This window comes from Chaetodon auriga, chromosome 5 (assembly GCF_051107435.1).
Source record: "Chaetodon auriga isolate fChaAug3 chromosome 5, fChaAug3.hap1, whole genome shotgun sequence".
Taxonomy (NCBI): domain Eukaryota; kingdom Metazoa; phylum Chordata; class Actinopteri; order Chaetodontiformes; family Chaetodontidae; genus Chaetodon; species Chaetodon auriga.
Window position 1 is genome coordinate 3,825,863 of NC_135078.1, and position 20,792 is coordinate 3,846,654.

At 41.2% G+C, this 20,792-nt stretch overlaps 1 protein-coding gene across 1 annotated transcript in view; it reads left to right on the forward strand.

Moving 5' to 3' along the window:
- abca2 (ATP-binding cassette, sub-family A (ABC1), member 2) overlaps positions 1-20,792 on the forward strand; it is a 106,285-nt gene that overhangs the window by 34,647 nt on the left and 50,846 nt on the right. Inside the window, exon 2 of the mRNA XM_076731723.1 lies at positions 7,882-7,975. Within this exon, the coding sequence (XP_076587838.1) occupies positions 7,882-7,975 (94 nt within the window). The remainder of the gene's footprint in view (positions 1-7,881; positions 7,976-20,792) is intronic.

Genomic DNA, 20,792 nt, shown 5'->3' on the forward strand with positions numbered 1-20,792 from the left:
CATTTTCCTCTTCCAAAAGTCTGCTATGACATCTGAATATGCTGGTGAGTGTGAAAACTCCTTCAGGCATTTGGTGGGAGATTTCAGGATATGAAAAGTAAGCAAAAGGAAGTTAACATAATATATTTACTAGTTTAATATGGAACCAGTTGATGTGTTGACAGCATACAACACAAAGTCATTGAGCTGCAAATCAACAACAAACTCAAAGCTAGGTACAACAACCTCCCTCTACTCAGGTTCTATAAACTGTGTTCTTCATTAGGATTTTCCCATTCTGAGGAGACATCTGCTGAGGTTTCACCCCTGTTTGGGACAGCCTATAACTGTGAGAATTTCTTTTCAAAACTGACTATTGTATCGACTTATTTCCGTTCAACACTGGGAACCTGCTGCAAGCAGCATCATCATCACTTCCATCTGGCATCAGATGCCTGTCCAAAAAGAAGCAGTTCTTACCATATCATTAGAGGCTAGTGTGATGTATGTGTTCATTTATGTTGTTGGTCATTGGTGATTTTTATTTTTATTTACATTAAGAACAATGAAAAACCAGAGTCAAATTCCTTGTATGTGTACATATATTTGGCCATAAAGCCAATTGTGATTCTGAAATATTGAAAGATGAGCTGGACTATATTTGATGAGGAATAAGAAGAGTGTCTAATGGGAAAAAATGCCACTGTACCTCATCTTTGGGCATGTATTATTGCAGTGTGGATAATGTAGCTCCTGTATAAACTTTTGTCAGTGGCTGGTGTTACTGGTCACAATTGCCCAATTGACACGTTTCATAAATTCTAGAGGGGGCAGAAGACAAAGCCTGAAGGCACATCTGCACCTCTATTCTTATGCGTTCACGCCAGTGGCAGTCGTGGCTGGAGGCACTGTATTTTCTGGCTGTCTGTCCCTTCATCACATGTTCGTACGCCCGTCCCATTCTTGTGAATGTGATGTCTCTGGAACACCATGAGGGAATTTCTTCATATTTGGCACACATGTTCAAACGACTCATATTTTGGTCAGATACTCCTTGAAGCTGTGCTGATTGTTTAGATCTTCTGTGTTGTCAGATTGAAGATGTGTGTGAAGCATTCATGTTTTACAATTTGTGGCTTCTTTGCAGCAACATCCATATTTGAAGAATTGTAGTCCATCACAAGCTCACTGGTTTTGCTGATATTGAGCTTCAGGTGAATGTCGTTGTGTGATGAAGCTCTCTATCAGTCCTGGTCCTTGTCTGGAAAAATAGCCCTAAGTGAAGACAGCAAAAACAAAGAAATACACATACAGTTTTTGCATCACATGTAAACTCATTTGTGAGATCATTGGGGCGAGGTAGAGCAGTCATCCAGCTATAAGAAGGTTGGTGGTTCGATCCCTGAGCAAGATACTGAACATCACCAACATCCCGATGCATCAGTGTGTGAGTGTGTTAATGCTTATAAGGAGCACTATTGTGTGAATGGGTGAATGTAGGCCTGTGTTATAAAAAGCACTTTGAGTGGTCGTCAGACTAGAAAAGTGTTATATAAGTCACTATGAAATTGGGAAGACATGCAAAGTGTCCACAAAGTGTTGCCTGTGAAGTGCGTCATTCTTACTTACATGTTGCTCTGCTTCATGGTGACAATATTTATTTACCTGCTGTGTTATGGTCAAATGCACAGATCTGTGGTGTGCTGAAACAACTACGTCCCTCTCTGATGATGTCCTGTTTGCCACAGTGCTATAACACACTGCTCTGATGACTCATAAAGTGTGTGTGGGCACAGTGTGAAACATGCATGAGCAAATCTTTGTGGCATGTCCTCTTTTAGAAACACCAGTATATGTGTAATGTGTTCCTTTGTGTTAATCTATTATTTGTATGTGAGGTTTGTCCTTTGTAACAAAGATTGTTCATCAAAAGAACCATTCTGCTTAAAGTATACCTCTGGTTTATCACAAGGTGGGTCTTATTTGTGCAGTCTTGTCCATCGTTCTATCAGTTATAACAACAAGTAGTTTCTGAGTGGGGAATGTGGGAATGCAATGACACAAAACGCATCATCTGACAACTTGGTTGTTAAAGTGACACATTAGCAAATAGTTGCACACCTCCAGCAGATGTTGGGAAACATCTTTTGCTTGCTCCTTTCAGCTCTGGTCTAGACTCCACCAACTCAAGAGAAAAACATTTAACTTAGCTGCTAAATACACCACTGTTTTTACCAGCTAGAGCTGTGTCTGTCTGCTGTTTGGTGTTGAGCAGAAAAAGTGTGTTTGTCAGAGCCTTTTCACTGAGAATTGCTGCCTGCTTCTGGAAACAAAGTTGATAAGAGCAGAATTTGTGGGCCCAAAAGCCAAAACAGTGAACCTAAAGATGGTACAAAGGTATAAAGTTGGTGGTATTTTGTGTGGGTCCATCACCACGTGTGACCTGTTTCACTTTACATGTAGTCATAGTCCGCTGTTAATATAAAGATATTAAGTGCAGCTTTAAAGAAATAAAACCTGACGTGAGAGATGAGGTCCTGGCCAGCAGTGATGGTGAGTTGGTGCCAGCAGAAAATTTGACCTCTAACATTTGAAAGTGAAGGGAAACTGCAGGATCAGGCGGTCTGACAGAGCACTCTGCTGTTTCATTATTCAAATCAGATGTTTGCTTTTGTTCTTCCAAGGCATGAAAATCAATACAGGAATTTTATCAAGAGACCAACAGTCCTCTCAGTAGCTGTTTTCTTGTGAGTGCCTGTGTTGTATGAGGCTTACAGTCTACATTTACTTGACATCAATACAAGCATTTAATTTTATGTCTTTGTTGTAACTCTCGGTTATGTTGTTATAGATTTCACTAATTTCTAACGTGTTTTTATTTAACTTTTCTTCCTTTGCAATACAGTGTTTGTGTGTGCACTCATGTAGGAGTCCTATTTGAATGTATTTGATAATGTGAGAAAGAAGGTTTTGTTTTGTGTATGTGTGTGTGTGTGTGTGTGTGTGTGTGTGTGTGTTTGTGTGTGTGTGTGTCAGTGGTCTCTTGTCTCTGGCTAAAAGGCCTGTTTGTCTGTCATGACCTTCACAGAGAGAAACACACACAGACTAGCTGTGTGTGTGTGTGTGTGTGTGTGTGTGTGTGTGTGTGTGTGTGTGTGGACGTCCAAGACAGACGCACAAAGACATCATGGCTCCCATGGTTCTGTGTTGTCAGTGTAACAAGATAGTACTTTGTCGTCACTTTCATGCACACAGAAACTTTCTCATCTTGATTCCTGACAGATATTCCATGCCCTTGTGTGGCCTCATCATCACACAACATGTTATCACAGCTTTTGGAGGATGAGGTGAAAAACGAGTCTTTCAGCGGCTAGAGTTGAATACAGGGCAATGAATGATGACAGTTGAAACTGAAGCTGAAAGTTTTGAGTGTTAACAGGGGAGAAGAAAGACCACTGCACAGGTAGTACTGGTTAAATGGTTTGTCGTTCGTTTGTCCAGGGAAATTAACTACCACTTTACCAGCTCCTAACAGGCCACAGCATTCACTGGATGCCTTTGGTTGCCAGCAACAAGAAAAGGACATAGGCCTTACGTGAACCCTGGAGGGCTTGACCAGCCTTCTGCTGATTGGTTGGGGGCCAATCTTCCATTCCTCAGGTCCACAACTGTGAACTGATCTTGGTCAGTTTCAGTTCATGTAGGTAATCAAATCAATGCAGACAGAAAGTAAACCAAAATACATCAGGGATGAGGTTTTATCATTCGTGGTCCATCGTGGTCTCCATGCACAGCACGCTATCTTGTAAGTCAACATCAGAACAGAAATTTTGTCCACGGCTCGAAACTTATAATAGCTCCTACTCAGTGAGATAATAGATTCATTAATGGGATGCTTAAAATTAATTGATAATTATTCTCAAAAATAGTTATTAAATTGTTGTAGAATACACCTTCTGGTGCTGTTTGACACATCTTCAGTGATGAATACGGGGTCATGGGGGGCCTAAAAGCATCAGATATCCCACCTGGGCGACCCAGCCGGGGATGATCAGCCCCCTACTTGTGTCCAATCCCTCTTCCGGATCCATAGCTACTAAAAAGGCCTTTTCAGCAGCTTCCAGAATGTTCGTACCTCTTCTGCACCATAGTCCTTTTACTCCAACCAGTTTGAGAAATTGTCATAAAAAAATGGCTAGCAACGCCACCCAGCTTTAACTGGCTCAGAGCCATTGCTCCAGCATTCTGTACCAAGATCTACATATCTGATGGCCTCCTGAGGAACTATGCTGATGTGACTGCTCTTTGTCATAGCATGATTTGGGAAAACTGCCCAGTCCTGCCTGCCTCTCCACCACAGTACCCATCAAGACATTGTGCCGCAGCTAGCCTCCGCTCTGCCAACAGCTTTTTCTATCTGTCAGCAACTTTAACGTCAGAAGAGTCTTAGTATATCATAACCTCCCAGGCAGGTAGATCACTCTTCCCTTCTTCAGGACCACAAGCCTGGACTTTGCCATTCCAGCCCATTAAAAAGCTGTTGCTTGGTAGAATGCCCATGCAAGGCAGTGCTTCTTAAGGACGGGGGGGAGCCCCACCACCTCTGCAACCTGTAGAGACACTGGCTGATGTCTGTCTTCTCTAGTGCCTAGACTGTCATAGGCACTGTCATAGGCACCTTGTAGACTAAAAGGGGCCAGAACAGCCTTGGCATGACTCCATGTTGGTACATCCAAATCCAAATCATCCTTTGAATTTTCTTGGAAATCCCAAATTGTCAATTGCAGTTAGCCAGGTTGTCAAGTTGCTCCTGGTTTGTTGACGTGTGGTTGTGTTCTTCAAGGAACTGTCAAAGATCTTGCCCTGGCTCTGGACCATTTTTTCTGTCACCGTTGGAGTCAGGGTCTGTCTCAGGGTAAAGCAAACTAGTAGACCACTCTTTCTTTCTTCAGAACCAGAGACCAGGACCACTGGCTCGGGTAAAATACATCCTTGCCTATGAGATGAGCCCTTACACCCCCTGAAGGAGCCACCTGCACCCAGGAGCGAATGTTGCCATCACTCTTAGGTCGTCCCTGAATGCCCTCATGGAGTGCCACCAAGTATCAGATCTAGACCTTAGGCTTCTACATTCCGCCACTGCTGACATAACAGTCATGTCCAATCAGAAGAGTAACACAGACATTTTTCATCCAGTGATTACGCCCTTCTTCAGTTACTGCCCGGTAGATGTTAGTGACCCTGTAGTAGTCCAGAATGAGGTTTTGGATCATCTCTAGAATGTGGTGTCATGACAGCCACTGAACCAATCACCATAATTGTTGGAATTCAATATAGGTAAATTGTGTACTGCAGAATCATCCATTATGAGTGTATGCATCTAAAAATGATGGATGCAGCTAATGCTTTTTAATGTACAGAGACTCATCAGCTGCAGCATGCTGCCGTTTTAACTGCAAAAACTCAGAAAACTTGTCAAAATAATATTTCCTGTCCTCTCCTGCAGCCCAAATGTGATTTATGAATTGCCAAGTTTTGGCAATCTGCTGTGTGTCCAGGCTGGTTAATGGAATTATTCACTGCTGATAGCACTTTACCTACAAGGGGTATAACAAAACACAGAAAGCAAGCAAAGCAAGTTCACAGGCTGAGGACATTGGAGGAGCCCATTTAAATGGCTGAATTCACCTGGTACTTGGTGATATTGATCAGATGTAAAATGTGAGCTCATGATCAGAACCAGTGAAGGACAGGAGGTAATGTAGTCAGTAAACTTGTTCAAATCAGTGTGAGTTTATGTGAGTGTCTTTACTTTATATATCGTCTTTGCATACCGAGGGGAAATTCACAAAAGGACTGCATGGTTTCTGCGGCCACTAATAGATTTCTAAAAATAACATTTCGCAAGAAAGTGGTTATATTAAACAATAATAGGCCTAAATAAACTTCATTAAGAAATTAAAAATACTATTTTGAAATAAGTTGTTAGTGACGCTGAACATACATTGCAGCTGGACGTCATTCACAGCGATCCAGTCCCCTGATGAATGTGGTTTAAATTGGCTGATTTCCCTGTTGTTGATATCATTGTCATAGTGAGGTTAAAGGTACCTGTAACAATATGTCTGACTCAGAAATAAATATGGACTCACTCTGTGAGCCTTGTCTGCCTTAGTTTCGTGCTGATGTTGTTGTTAATTGATTATTTTGTTATTACCAATTGTTTCTGACCTCTGACCTTGAATAAAACTCAGATGCGGATCTTTGAGTGACAAGAGTGAGAACCCCCTGGCCTATGATGTATGTACCATGTTCCAAATGCGAGCACACACCAGTCATTTTATGAAAATAAATGAGTCTTAACATTAGATTATAGTTATCTCAATTATACACTATATTGCCAAAAGTATTGGCTCACCTGCCTTGACTCACAAACAACCCCACACCATAATCCCCCCTCCGCCAAACTTAACACTTGCCACAGTGCAATCAGAGAAAAACCATTCTCCTGGCAACCACCAAAACCCAGATTCGTCCATCAGATTGCCAGAAGCATGATTCGTCACTCCAGGGAATGCGTCTCCACTGCTCTAGAGTCCAGTGGCGGCATGCTTTACACCACTGCATTCAACACTTTGCATTGCACTTGGTGATGTATGGCTTGGATGCAGCTGCTCGGCCATGGAAACCCATTCCATGAAGCTCTCTACACACTGTTCTTGAGCTAATCTGATGGCCACATGAAGTTTGGAGGTCTGTAGCGATTTACTCAGCAGAAAGTTGGCGACCTCTGCGCACTATGTGCCTCAGCATCCACTGACTCTGCTTGGTCATTTTACATGGCCTACCACTTCGTGGCTGAGTTGCTTTCGTTCCCAATCGCTTCCACTTTGTTATAATACCACTGACAGTTGACTGTGGAATATTTAGGAGCAAGGAAATTTCACGACTGGACTAGTTGCACATTCCTATCACAGTACCACGCTGGAATTCACTGAGCTCCTGAAAGCGACCCATACTTTCACAAATGTTTGTAGAAACAGTCTTCATGCCTTGGTGCTTGATTTTATACACCTGTGGCCATGGAAGTGATTGGAACACCTGATTTCAATTATTTGGATGGGTGAGTGAATACTTTTGGCAATATAGTGTACATCCAAAAATCCAACCCCTCTGCTCAACCTTGTTTAGGGGATAGAAAAAGACTACTTTCAAAATTTCTTCAATCAGAGAGTGTTTGTTTTTGGTTGCCTTTGCACCTTGTCGTTCAGGACTTCAGGGTCAAAAATGTCATTTTTTCCTTCCCTCTGCCATTCTGCCTAATGCAAAGCCACCATTTATATCTTGTTACATGGATCATTGAAATCAGATGGAAAAACATGGGCAAATTGCACTTAGCTGCAAAAGTTCATGGCTGTGTTTGCACTCTAATATCATTAGCATAATATCTACTGTGAATTTGACCTTGAGAAAGGCAGATAGCTGTTGCAAGTGATGCACAGTTCATGGTGCTATCAGCTGCCACGATCACTTCTTTGTAAATTTGTTTCTCAGTGGGCCATGACACACATTTGCAAACAGAGCAAGATGTGCACTGCTCATTCTGTTTTAAGATGACTTTAAAGTGGCATCCATGAGCAGATACAGACTGGGCATCCCTTACACTTCCTCCCTGATGTAATGGATCGATATGTGACAGTAGGCAAAGTCAATCTGTTACACAGTGTGATCTATGAGCAGGGAGATGGAAACTGACAAGGAGACTTTCATGGTAAAAGACCATGACTGAGGTTAACTTGGTAGCAAGATCACTGCATTGATACTGTACTGGGATTTGTCCAAGTTTCACTGGAAATGCAGCACAAACAGCATTGTCAATTTTCTTGTCTTTTTCCCCTCCAGTGGGTGCTGGCCTTTGAGATCTTCATCCCACTGGTCCTCTTCTTCATCCTCCTGGGTCTGAGGCAGAAGAAGCCAGCGATTCCTGTTAAAGAAGGTAGGCAGACATAGTGGGCTGTTGATGGAGACAACAGGGCTGTGTGAGTGTGACTGAAATTAAAGTCTGGCAATATTCTATATAGAGTATTTCTTACTATCAACAAATTCTATATGCAGAAGCAAACCTATGCTGGATGTGTCCTACTAACACATATTGTGTGTGTGTATCCAAAGGCTGATTTATATTATTCCTTTGTGCCATAGGGCTCCATTGTTGTCCAAAAACTATGAGCCATATGCTGCACTAGGTGACATGTTCCTTTATTACCATGAGCACACACACTGTAGTTCATGTTGAACTCAATCCCACATGCTGTGCACTGCTGCTGCCAGAAATACTCTAGAAATAAATTTGCTCCTATTTGAGTGATGTTAATAATGATAATAAACTACAGGGGTCAGCTATGTTTTTGCTCAGCCTTTTTGACACATTTACTCCTTCAGTAGGAATCAGTGGGCTGAGACACACAGGGAAATGTTTTCTAAAGATTTGCATCCCTTTTCAGGTGATAAGCAGGGGCAAATTGTGTTTGTTGTGATTTACTGAAGGACCACACGGAGGTTTTGCACCAGTGTGGCTGGAAAACTGAAATGAAAATTGACTGTCTAAAAGTAGTTGTAAAATCTGCTGCACTGTTTTATCAAACACTAACAGAGGGTGAGAAACTATAGCCAGGTCAAAACAGAGGGGGGAGGGAGAGAGAGAGAGAGATAGAGAGAGAGAGGTGCCCTCTGTTACAGCGATACATCTAACTTTTTTAGTCAGGTATTCGGGTGACTGCCAGGAGATGGTGTTTGGTACTCACCCCGTGCATTGTGTAGTCTTAATGAAGGCAATCTTCCTCACCGTCCTCCTCGGTGTCCGCTTCAGCTTCCTGCATGGTAGCTGATGGAGATGCACCTTGCAGTCCCTGGTTGAGCCTCTGATTAGCCATCTCCAGCCACAAGTCAACAGCTGGCTTTGGGTCAAATGTATCTGTTTTTATCTTTGACAGGTGGATGTTCATCAGGGCTGAGAGATGAATATGTGACAGACAGGATTTGTGCTTAGTTTTATTATGTTGAGATGTGTGAATCCCCTCTCACATTCTGCACTGCTCAAAGACAGTGTCAGAGACAGTTTAGCCACCTTGTTGATACTGGAGTAACTGGATTACTTTACTATTTGGACCAAATCGTACACAGAAGATGCTGCCAGGCCTTCCTGCTTGCTTTCACTGCATCTATTCTCTCACACTAGACTGTCTGTCACATTGCAAGGTGGGCTCATATTTCTGAAGAATGGTGCACATCATTGTGTTGCCAAAACAGTGGAGGTCTTGCAATTCCTGAGACCAAGTTTAAGGATCAAAAACTAAAAGATGATCACATGACCTGAGGGAGTTGTATCTGATTTCAAACTCCTCAATTAAACCTCTGAGTAAATTCATCTTGCCCCTGTCAACATCAGCATTACAGTGTGTGTCCTGTGGCCCTCACCATCAAGCAAAAGTGTGAATTGCACAATGGTCACCATCAGTTCATCTTTACATTATCCAGTGGTCAACCTTTCCCACTGAAGTCTATTGGATGTGGTCTTCGAAATGTTGTCATTGTCAAACACGTTGGCCTGAAAACACTGAAACCACTCTGCAGAAATGCGGCAGGTCACAGCTATTACTCGTTGCAATTGCTGGCAAAGATCATGATATTTTCAACAAGCCTGAATGCAGATCATCTGATCTTGTGAAAATTCCCCGGTTTCAAAACGAAGATTCCTTTCTCTTCACACAACTTCTTCGGAAGCTTGACAACAGAGCAGGAATGTCTCACAGTAATGAACCATGCCATCAGCTGAGTTCTCGAGGGCTTGTGTGCTGTCCACCAGTTTTGGTAAAATGTTGTTGTGCACGCCAAATTTGACAGCAGCCTTGTTTGTGCACATGGCAACCAACTGTGTCTAGTCATCCAAGCCCACATCATGAGAGAACTTCATGTTGTCATCCTGTATGGCCTGCGTAGCTTGATCAGCAGCCAGTTCAATCAGTGCAATGAAATCTGGGGTAAACTCTCCATTGTTAGACACAATGCAAAGGCTTGCCTTAAAACAACTGACAGTATCTGATTTTGATTTTTGCAAAAGATGGGTACCTGAATACCAGTTATGTGCTCCCCTGTTCTGTTCTTTTTCACATGACCTTCTTTGCCTCACGATTGCCTCCCGCCTATTTTTCATGACTTTCAATGGCTCACAGCACAGAATGATCGAGTGTTTTGAAGTAAGCTGTGATATTTTCTGTTTCCTGAAATAATCTGGTCAACAGAGTTTTTAAAACCTCCCACTGATGTTATACAAATCAGATAAAATGCAGCTGGGCTCATTTATATCTGCAGTCTTATTAACTATCCCGCTAGATTGAAAAATCAACCTAAAATGATGTGCCCCTGATGGTAAGTTGCAACAGGCCGAGTAAATAGCCCTCACAGACAGAGTAGGGACAGAGATTGGACAGTATAGAGAGACAAATTTGTTGGTTTGGTCTTTTCATAGGAGTTGTTGACATTAATATATGTACATATATATATATATATATATATATATATATATATATATATATATATATATATTTTGCACTTTTATTAATAAGTTTATTCATGGTGGGGGGTTTTAGATTATGGAATTATTATTTTTGCTTTAATGACCTGCACACTCCCACATCCAGTAATCGGGCTGTCTTTCGTTTTACAGTAAAAAATTTATCAACCAACCAACCAACAAACAAACAAACAGTATTTCTGCTTATTTTGATTTGAGTCTGTTCTTTTTATTTTTTAATCCAATTTTTGTTCTTTTTATTTTTTGAATCCAATTTTTGTTCTTTTTATTATTTGAATCCAATTTTTGTTCTTTTTATTATTTTTGTGATCTTACTCTATTTTGGAATCTGGATATTTGTGCAGCTGATTGTGTTGCTGCAGAAAGTGAAGACATTTCAGTCTCACTCCTTCCGCGCTTCCGGAGCCAGCCGTTTGAAGATTCTCCACCACTTCTTCTTCTTCTTCTCCCTCTTGGCGACGTAGCTCTCGAGCTCTTCCACCTGCGACCTCATGGAGCTCTCCATCATCTCCCACTGCTGCACCTTGTCTTGCATCATCTGCTGGAGGCCAGTGATGGTCTGAGAGAGGAATTCCTGTGCAGTGTCTTTGTTTGAAAGCTGCGCCTTCAGACTTCGAGTGCTCGTCTCAAGTTTGTCTTCAGCCGCTGCACGGGACTGCTTTTCGGTAAGGAGCTCCACCTCCAATGCATTGATCTGCTTTTCAAGGCTGGGGATTACTTCCTTCGTCTGCTTTTCAGCAAGGAGCTCCAGCTCCAATTTCTTGATCTGCTTTTCAAGGCTGGCGTTTGCTTCCTTCAGGCGCCTGTCGGCAAAGGGCTCCCTCTTCGCTGTCTCGAGCTGGTTTTCGAGGCAGTCCCTTTCTTCCTTTGTGTGCTCCAGGTTCCTTGACATGGCCTTGTACAGCAGATTGACATAATCAGCCTTACGCTGCGCAGCTACCAGAGACTGAGTGCACATCTCAAGTTTCTCCTCAGCCGCTGCACGGAACTGCTTTACAGCAAGGAGCTCCACCTTCGCTGCCTTAAGCTCGATTTCAAGGCTGTCCTTTGCTTCCCTCACGTGCATCGCTTTGATTGAATTGGCCTTGGTCAGATAATCGGGATCATCAGCCTCAAGCTGTGACTTCAGACCCCGAGTGCACATATCAAGTTTGTCTTCAGCCGCTGCACGGGACTGCTTTTCGGTAAGCAGCTCCACCTTCAACGCCTTCATCTGCTTTTCAAGGCTGGCGTTTTCTTCCACTGCGATCTTATCTGCAATGAGCGTCAACCTGGTTACGCTGAGCTCGTTTTCAAGGCTGTCCCTCTCTTCCCTCGTGTGCTTCAGTTTGATTGAAAGGACCTCGATCAGCTGATCGAGATCATCAGCCTCAAACTGTGCACCGTCTTTGTCTGATAGCTGCGCTTTCAGACTCTGAGTGCTCAACTCAAGTTTGGCTTCAGCCACTCCACGGAACTGCTTTTCTGTAAAGAGCTCCACCTTCAACGCTTTGATCTGCTTTTCAAGGCTGGGGATTGCTTCCTTCAGGTGCTTGTCGGCAAAGGGGTCCACCTTCAATGCCTTGAGCTGGTTTTCAAGGCTGTCCTTGGCTTCCCTCATGTGCTCCAGGTTCATTGAAATGGTCTTGTTCAGCTGATCGAGATCATCAGCCTTGTGCTGTGCAGCTTTCAGACTCTGAGTGCTCATCTCAAGTTCGTCTTCAGCCGCTGCACGGGACCGCTTTTCGGCAAGGAGCTCCTCTTTTGCTGCCTTGAGCTCGTTTTCAAGGCTGCTCATGGCTTCCCTCGTGTGCTCCAGTTTCATTGAAATGGTCTTGTTCAGCTGATCGACAAAATCAACATGATCAGCCTTCTTCTGTACAGCGTCTATGTCTGAAAACTGCTTCTTCAGCCTCAACGTGTTCATTTCAAGTTTGTCTTCAGCTGCTGCACGGAACTGCTTTTCTGAAAAGAGCTCCATCTTCAATGCCCTGATCTGCTTTTACACTCCAGGCAGAGAACCAAAGAGCAGCAGAGACGCTATTTTATTTCATCATTTTTATACCAGTTAATTTCACACAAACAATCGGACAGAAATGGATCCTCATTTTAACCAAAGATCAAATCCAATGATAGAATCTGCAGACTAAAAATAGTGTGAACCTGCATCGTGTTCACATCTGTCAGATCAGGACTCAAGCTGGTGTCAGGATGGAAATACAAAGAGTTTAATTCCAAAATGAGAAACATGATAGAAAGATAAGTGACAGTGATGAAAAACATGAAGCTCTCTGTGATGTTTCACCTGGTCGAGTGTTTTAAACACTGAATCAGCTGAAAACTCCTTTTTCTGAACTGGATCAGAGCTGAGCCAGGATGAAACCCGATCGGCCGGAGATTTATTTGGTCTTGGACAAACACTTTTGAATTGATTGAACACGGACACACACTGAAGGCCGTAAAAAAGAAGCAGCAGTGCAGGAAACTAAAGTTAAAACTTGATCAAACAGGACATTTTTTCCTTTTCCCTGACTGCAAACACTGCCACAGCTACAAAGTGCAAAAAGCAAAACGACAGAAAAGTCAAACGGATCAAATCTTCATCTTCCTTCACGATAAAGGCACTGAAGGGAAGCACAGGGCAGAACCAGCAACCTGAGCTGCAGATACACCAAGAAACCTTTTATAGAAAAGAGATGCAGAACTTCAAAAGGGAAGAAGAGGCATCAGAGGAAACGACCACATGTTCATGCTGCCGAGGACAGAGTCGTCCCTTGGCCTCCAGGGGCCCCAGAGGAGCTCAGGCTTTCTAAAATGATCATTTATGAATTTATAGATAAACTTTGATTCTGTTTGCGAGTTCAGGCGACATTTGTGTTTAAAATGTTTGGGTTTATTCTGACAAATGATGGATAAAAACACTTTTTTTTTTTTTTAAAAAAAGGGACTTTTCCTGGTTGGTACAGCTGCAGTTTGGTCACAGATGGTTTAGAGGTCTCTTACTTCTGCCATCATGCAGCCAGGGCAGAGAACCTTTTTCCTATCAGGGCCAATTCAAGTTTTATAACATCCATCAAGGGCAATACTAAATTATTGAACGCGCTAACCTCCTCAATGGCTGAACTGCTTCTCTTTGGCGATGATGGTGATGATGATGATGATGATGATACTCGCAGCTGGTTTTCCAGCGTTGGCTCATTCAGTGTTGAGCAGAAGTGCTCCCATTCGTAGGGCGCTCAAACAGAGATGAAAACGTCAGTGCAGTTGTTTGTAGCCTTAAGCAGGTCGTTGCTTTGCAACTCAATGATTTCATGTTGTAGGTTGTCAGAAACATCAGCTGGGAATAATTTTATGAGCTTCATTAATAACTAATAATTAATAAAAATGCAAATTTAAGTGATTTCACTTAGTCTCATGGTGCATTTTTATTATGTAAATGATAATTGAATAGTTTTAAGAATAATGGTTGTTTTATTCTAATGTCAGCAGACCGTCTCCCTCATGCTGTTATTTTGAAAGACCAGCAGGGGTCAGTGTTCAAGGTATATCTCCCACTGCTTCCTGATCACAAAAAAGCACCTGAGAAGGTGAAAATGTCGCTTAGTGTTCCGGCTTTGTCAAGCTCGTCCATAGATGGACTAATCAAAGTGAGTAACTGGACCTTCAGGTTTCTGTTCATGCTACTGTTAGCCGCTAGCTTAACTCAGGCTACTAGTTAGTTCAGCTACATCAACCGTGTGCAGTTTTACCAAGTAGATACGGTCACTGGGCCAATGAACCTGACAGTATGTATGTATGTATGTATGTATGTATGTGATCATGAAAGAAGATCCTGTTTGTGAGTTCTAAAGTTGGATTTTGTTAATATTCTGTACGTCACACTCAGAATTGGAACTTTTCTCTTTAACTTTGTAAAACGGTGCTCTACATGTGTGTTTTGCATTCAGAATGACTAAAGATGCTGAATACAACCCTGCATGTGAATTAGGAATTTGCATTTTGTGTACTATATATATATATATATATATATGCTCATTGACCACAAATTGGCATGGGTGGGTGGCTGTGGTGGGTCAATGTCAGGCCATAAATGGAGGTTCAAAACTGGTATTGTTCACAAGCATTTGAGTTCATAAAACGATGAAACCCAACTTAGGTGATTATATATGTGTGTGTGTGTGTGTGTGTGTGTGTGTGTGTCTGTAAGTGTGTATATATATTATATAGTGGTAGGTCTTGGGCAAACACGCTGTGTGGGCATCTCCAGACTCACCTGTACTTCTGGTTTGTGTTTGGGCAGCAGCATAAAGTGGAAAAAAGCTGAGACAAGCTGGGTGATTAATACATACTCTATCAGTGATCAGACCAGATATAGTGAAGCATGATGACAACAGCTCAACAAACAGAAAGACTTTTCAGGTAATAACCTTGTTGGAAAGTGCAGAATGGCACGACATGAACACACAGGACCACAAATCTGCAGCCAAAAGCAGATGGTGTGTTTTGTGTACAGTAGAATGATAATAGAAAGATATAATAAAAAATGTTGGTGAAGCCATTTATATGATTGCATTAATATGACGATATTTCGGTCAAATTTCTACTGTATCTAACATCGTAAGTGTTACATATCATAATTGATGTGACAGCAGCAATACATTTCAAGGATAAAACACAGAAGACACATTTGCTCAAAAAAAAAAAAAAAAGGTTGGAAAGGAGGCAGTGGGGCACAGGATTAATGCGCCCTGGTAGTCTGACATCTCCTGCATTAACAGGAGAATGCTGAGCTATAATGGACCAGTCTGATGTGTGTAGTAGAGGTGTGTGGTTATTCCTCAGCAGCCTGGTGTCATTTGCACATGATTAAACAGCCATGTGTAATGGTACTGTGCACAAATTGGAGCCCGCAGATTAATTTATATGTCCTGCTGCCTTCAGAGGGCTGCAGGGCTTTAATGAAATGAAGGAGAAATTTTTCATAAAGCAGCTGTGGGACAGCAGATACTGTAAGAATCACCCATATTCATTTAGGAATCAATGCGGTCTGATTTAGCAATGTTCCGGCTGTGATCACATCATTTATATTTTGAGGAGTGTTTAATTAAAATAGATTATTTACATTTGAAGCATGATTCCATTATTGCTGTGCATTTGCTCCAAGTATTTCGTTCGCTCTGGTGTCTTGTACAGTGTAACAGTGTATCTTGCATCATCTGTGTAATTGAGAATTTCAAGGTCAGGAAACTGCCAAACTGCTGCTTAAACTGGGGGCGTGCCATCACAAAAACACAGCCTTTGATCAACTTCTGGGGAATTTGTTTTAAGATACATTCTACTAAGAAGATTAGTGCCAGTGTTCTCTCGTTGTCTCCAAACAGCAATTGCCACGAGAAAGTTGTTAGGAAAACAATAAACCCTTGTCTCATGTGTGCAGCTCTTCAGACGACCCTGAGGGGGTGAGTGAAGGGTGGGTTGAGGGGATGGATGGTGGAGTACTGCACTGGTATACTGGTTTTAGAATGATACCTTCTGTTCTTCTGTTCTTCCTTCCACATTTAGATGCATTACGTTCTTGTTATAAATATAGAAAGTGAACGCTACTGCTGACTCATGTTTGCCTAGATTTCCCTGAAGTCATGAAGATATTACGTAGTATTGTGCAGCATCGTCATGCATTTTAAACAGGCAAACGCATATTTTTGCTAATCTGCTGTTGTTACAAATACAGTATGTGATTTGCCCTCCACCATGTGCTGCTCTTTTCTCTGTCTTTAGTTCACCTTTTAGTTTAATGTTGCACTGTCCTTAGTTGATTACTGTGCAGTTGTACCCAGTTTATTTGGATGTTTTTTGTCATGTTCTTTTACCTCATCTTGTCTTGTTTCTACTGTCCTTTCTTTGTTTCTCTCTTTCCGGCTTTGTTTCTTTCTCTCCTGTGCATGATGCATGTTCTCAACATGTTGGATGGACCAGTGTGTAAGTGTAATCATCATTAATTCAGCATCATGTCAGCTGATCATGGCTGACATGATGCAGTAATGAGAACATCTGCTGATTAATTTACGAGGGTGTGTTAATCCTTTTTTGGGGTGTGTTTCTCTGTGTGTGTATATGCTGTATGTTTGCTTTACCCTGATCCATACTGTGTATCGTGGAGGGCTATCTGCCAGAAACCACACCTTTCAGTCACTTAGCGGCTCAAAACATTTTTTTCTATGAGGTATGTTGCAAATACATCTTCTTAGCTTCTTAGAACATCTTGTTCTGAACAACAAAGATGTCCTCAAGGGAAGTGGATATCTTGCATTATAATATAATTGATACAAACAAAAACTGATGACTGTGTCCATGGCAGTGTTGATCTATTCTGATTATTGTCCTTATTAGTATTATTGCACACTACACAGCTTGTCACACATCCTCTAGAGCAGGAATCGTCAACTGGTGGCCCCAGGCCACGTTCGGCCTGCAGAATATTAATTCATCAGAAATCTTGCACACTTAATGTTACTCACCAGTGGAAGAGGTTCAGTCTTTCCCCAGAGTGAGCATTAATTAGCTGATGAAGTCTAGTTAACAAGCCAAAAAGTCTGTAATTCCTAGCTCACCAATTCGACAGAATTGGTTTATTCTCTAACTCCGTCCTCTGTGGACCCACCATCAAACTGTTCGGCTCCCAGGCTGGCCATTCCCTGGAGGTGACAGCAGAGCACAGGCTGAACTATAGGAGATAACTCCAGAGCTGTTACAGAATCACTAAGCTTGTCTATTAGACGCAAGAGGCATCACTTGGGTTTATTTTCATTGGCCAGCTGATGTATGGAGTCTCAAACTGAGTATTTTTGTTGTCTTCTTGGGATCCTAAAGAGGAGATTTTGGTTGAGATAAGGACTCATTCATTAGTAGTTGAAAAGTGGGTTTTGTATGGACCACTGACTGCCTCCTTGGCAAGGCAAGGCAAATTATTTGTATAGCACAATTCATACACCAGGCAATTCAAAGTGCTTTACAGAAGCATAAAAATACATTAAAATCATACATTTCAAAGAAAGAAAGAAAGACAGAAAGAGATTAGAAGAGAATATAAAAATAAAAATAAAATACAATTAAAGGAAGCCAGTAAAAGACAATAATTTAGTGTTTAAGACAATAATCTAGCATTTAAAATGATTACTTTAAGTAAAAGCTGTAGCGAATAATAATGTTTTCAACTCTGATTTAAATGAGCTGACAGTTGGTGCAGACCTCAGGTGTGCAGGGATAGGTGTCCTTGGCGGATAAGGTTAGGTTTAGGTACAATAAGAACTTGGTTAGGATCATGATTTGTATTAAAATACATACTTAGTTAAGATTATGGGAGCTCCGTCGTGATGGTTACGATAATAACTATTTATTTAAGGTGAGAGAATGACCGCAGTCAGGCTTTTAAAAAGAAAAATGTTGACTGTTGGTTTGAAATGGGACACCAACAGTGTCCTATGTAAAATTCTGATGTTTTGTTGTCCCATCCATCCATCCCGACCTCCTCCATATGAGGATATTCTTGCCTTATCTCAATGTCACACGACTTGTTCATTTGCTCTCGTCATAATTACTGCAGCCACTAGAGGACTTAGTCACTTGAATGTAAATAAATGATGTGCGTGTACAATAATACAGAAACATATCCTTTATGTGTAGCAATTAGGATAAAGAGCAAGTCTGCATAAGGAGCAGGTGGGGTAGAAACAACAGACTTCACTTCAGAGACCTTGCGTAACGTGCTAAAGTTCTTGAACATACATAACAGTAATGTTTTTAGTTCAAACCTTTATTTTTTCCAAAACCTAACCATTAGTTTTGGTGCCTAAACCGAAGCAAACTGCTGTTTCACAACATCAACCACGTGACAACACGTCTGGTGCTATGACTGCTACTCTCCAGCGGTCTGATCTGCCATTTTGGAAGCCAATGTCAATCAAACTATTCAGTCATGTAGGTATGAGGACATGCTGGCTCACATTAACACGGCCATTCAAGAACAGTGGCTGCTGGACAGAGAGGATCACATTTATATGATGAATGATGAAAACATACAGTATGGAATTCAACAATCTCATCTGTCATTCACACTTACATCTTTCTAAACAAATGGATGGCGCAATAGAGCTAACAAGTCATTTTGTGATTATGTTGCTCAATATTGTTGCGCGTTGATAATATTTTTTTTAGCATTTTTTAGCTTCTAACAGGCCCTCACTCTGTTGTGCTTCTCTGCAGTGTCCTAAAATTTGCTGAATTAAACAAGATGTTTCTATGTTTCGTGTGACTTTGAATGCGCAAACCCCACCTGTGTGTGTCTTGCTGTGTGGTTATTGTGTGTTTTGGATGATTTGTCGGCACAGAGTCCGTCAGACACCTTGTGTGTTTGACTGAGTCTGTGAAAACAAGTGACTTAATTTAATTGATTGGTTATCATTTCATCTAATTCTTGCTCCGTAGAGCAGGTTGTGTACTTAATGCTGTCTCTCTTTAATTGAAGTTTAACTTGTGATGGATTCTGACCTGTGTTTAACACCCTAACTGGATGATCTTTATTCGTAGCTAGCTGGTCAGAGAGGACAGATGTCAATGAACTGAATCAATTGATGTTCTTGTACTTTCATGTACAGTACATTTTCCAGTACCTCGCAGATCCACTCCCATTATTCAAAAGCACTATGACTTTATTCACTTGATAATTGATTACTAGACGCTTCTATTGACAATAAAGCACATCTGTATTACTCAACAGTTTTTGAAATCATGAGTAGAAAACTTGAACCCAGACAAAGCAAATCTGGGTTTAGATAAAGATAACAGGATCTTTAACTTTAATTATCTCTTCAGTGCTGGACCTCCTGGGGTTTAACAGCAGGAGGAGAAGTGCTGGCAACTCAGCTTTAGTTTCTATTCTGGGATCAAATACATGATCCCAGAATAGAAACTTTCACTTTTACTTTACTTAATTGCTGAACTTTTAATAAGATTAATATGTTGAAAAAGAGAAGTGCCATACGGAGAATGTAAATAATGGTCCTAAAAATATTTGCTCCACATTTTAATAACAAACTACAAACGTTTATCAAGGCATAAACAAAGATATACGGCATATGATTCTAATTATACAGATGGGAGAGTTTAATTTCTCCTGAGAATTAATCAAGTTCTAAAACTACACCCGGGCTTTTTTCCCTCACCTTATGCCCTTCTGTTCTGCATATTCTCCTGAGTCATTAGATGACGTTACAGAGTTTCTCATGTCATTAAGGTAGCCCATCAAATCCTTTCATTCAGGCAAATGAAATCATTTGATGGGCTGATTAAAGGCCGGCAACAGCCACAGATAACAATTATTTTTCTTTTTTGTCAGAGCATTAGATTTATTGATTTCTGTTTGGGTGTAAAAAGAATTTCAACAAGCAGAACAAAAACACTGCCTAAGTACCTTAAGTACCACTGACACTGATTTTGCTGCTTCTGACAGTGAACATGCCAATAAATCAGTTTCATCATTTAATGCTTGAGAGTGAATTTGGCTCCTGTTTTATAATATCTGAGAGTATATAAACATTCAAGACATTAAAGTTGCCGTGCAGAGTTTTCTCAGTGTTAGCAGCAGAACACATTTAGTCATTTCATACACAAAGACTTTTAAAGTATTTTAAATGGACCGTGCCTATTGACCTGTGTGAGTGTCTTTGTGTACTACATCCAGACCCCAAAGCTTTGGTTGGATAGTTGGTTGTTTTTCATTTTGACATGGATGATACATCTCTATCACAAAAAAGAAAAAGTTCCCTGCACCGCCTGGTGAAAACTTATGGGCGCAGGTCTCTGCTGCCTTCTGCTGGACAACACTGATATGCAATCCACCACTTTGAAGTTGTGATTTGATTTTAATGTGGCATGGAAAATCCATGTCATAATGAAAAACACCTCATTTATTGTCCTTTAACATGTCTTTATGTCCTCCTGCTGGCCGACTGGAGATTCCGATGAGTGAAGTGTTGCATAAAAGTTTTTTATTGAAGCATTTTAAATGTTCCATTGACAAGAGGGATGATTTGTTCATGACATCTCCATAAAAGCACTTATTTCTGAAATGAAATTTTAACCTCCCTTATTGAGCATTTATAATCAGTATATGTGGGTATGAATATAAGGACATTTTTAAAGTATTTATTAAAATATTTGTTAATTATAACTCCTACAAGCC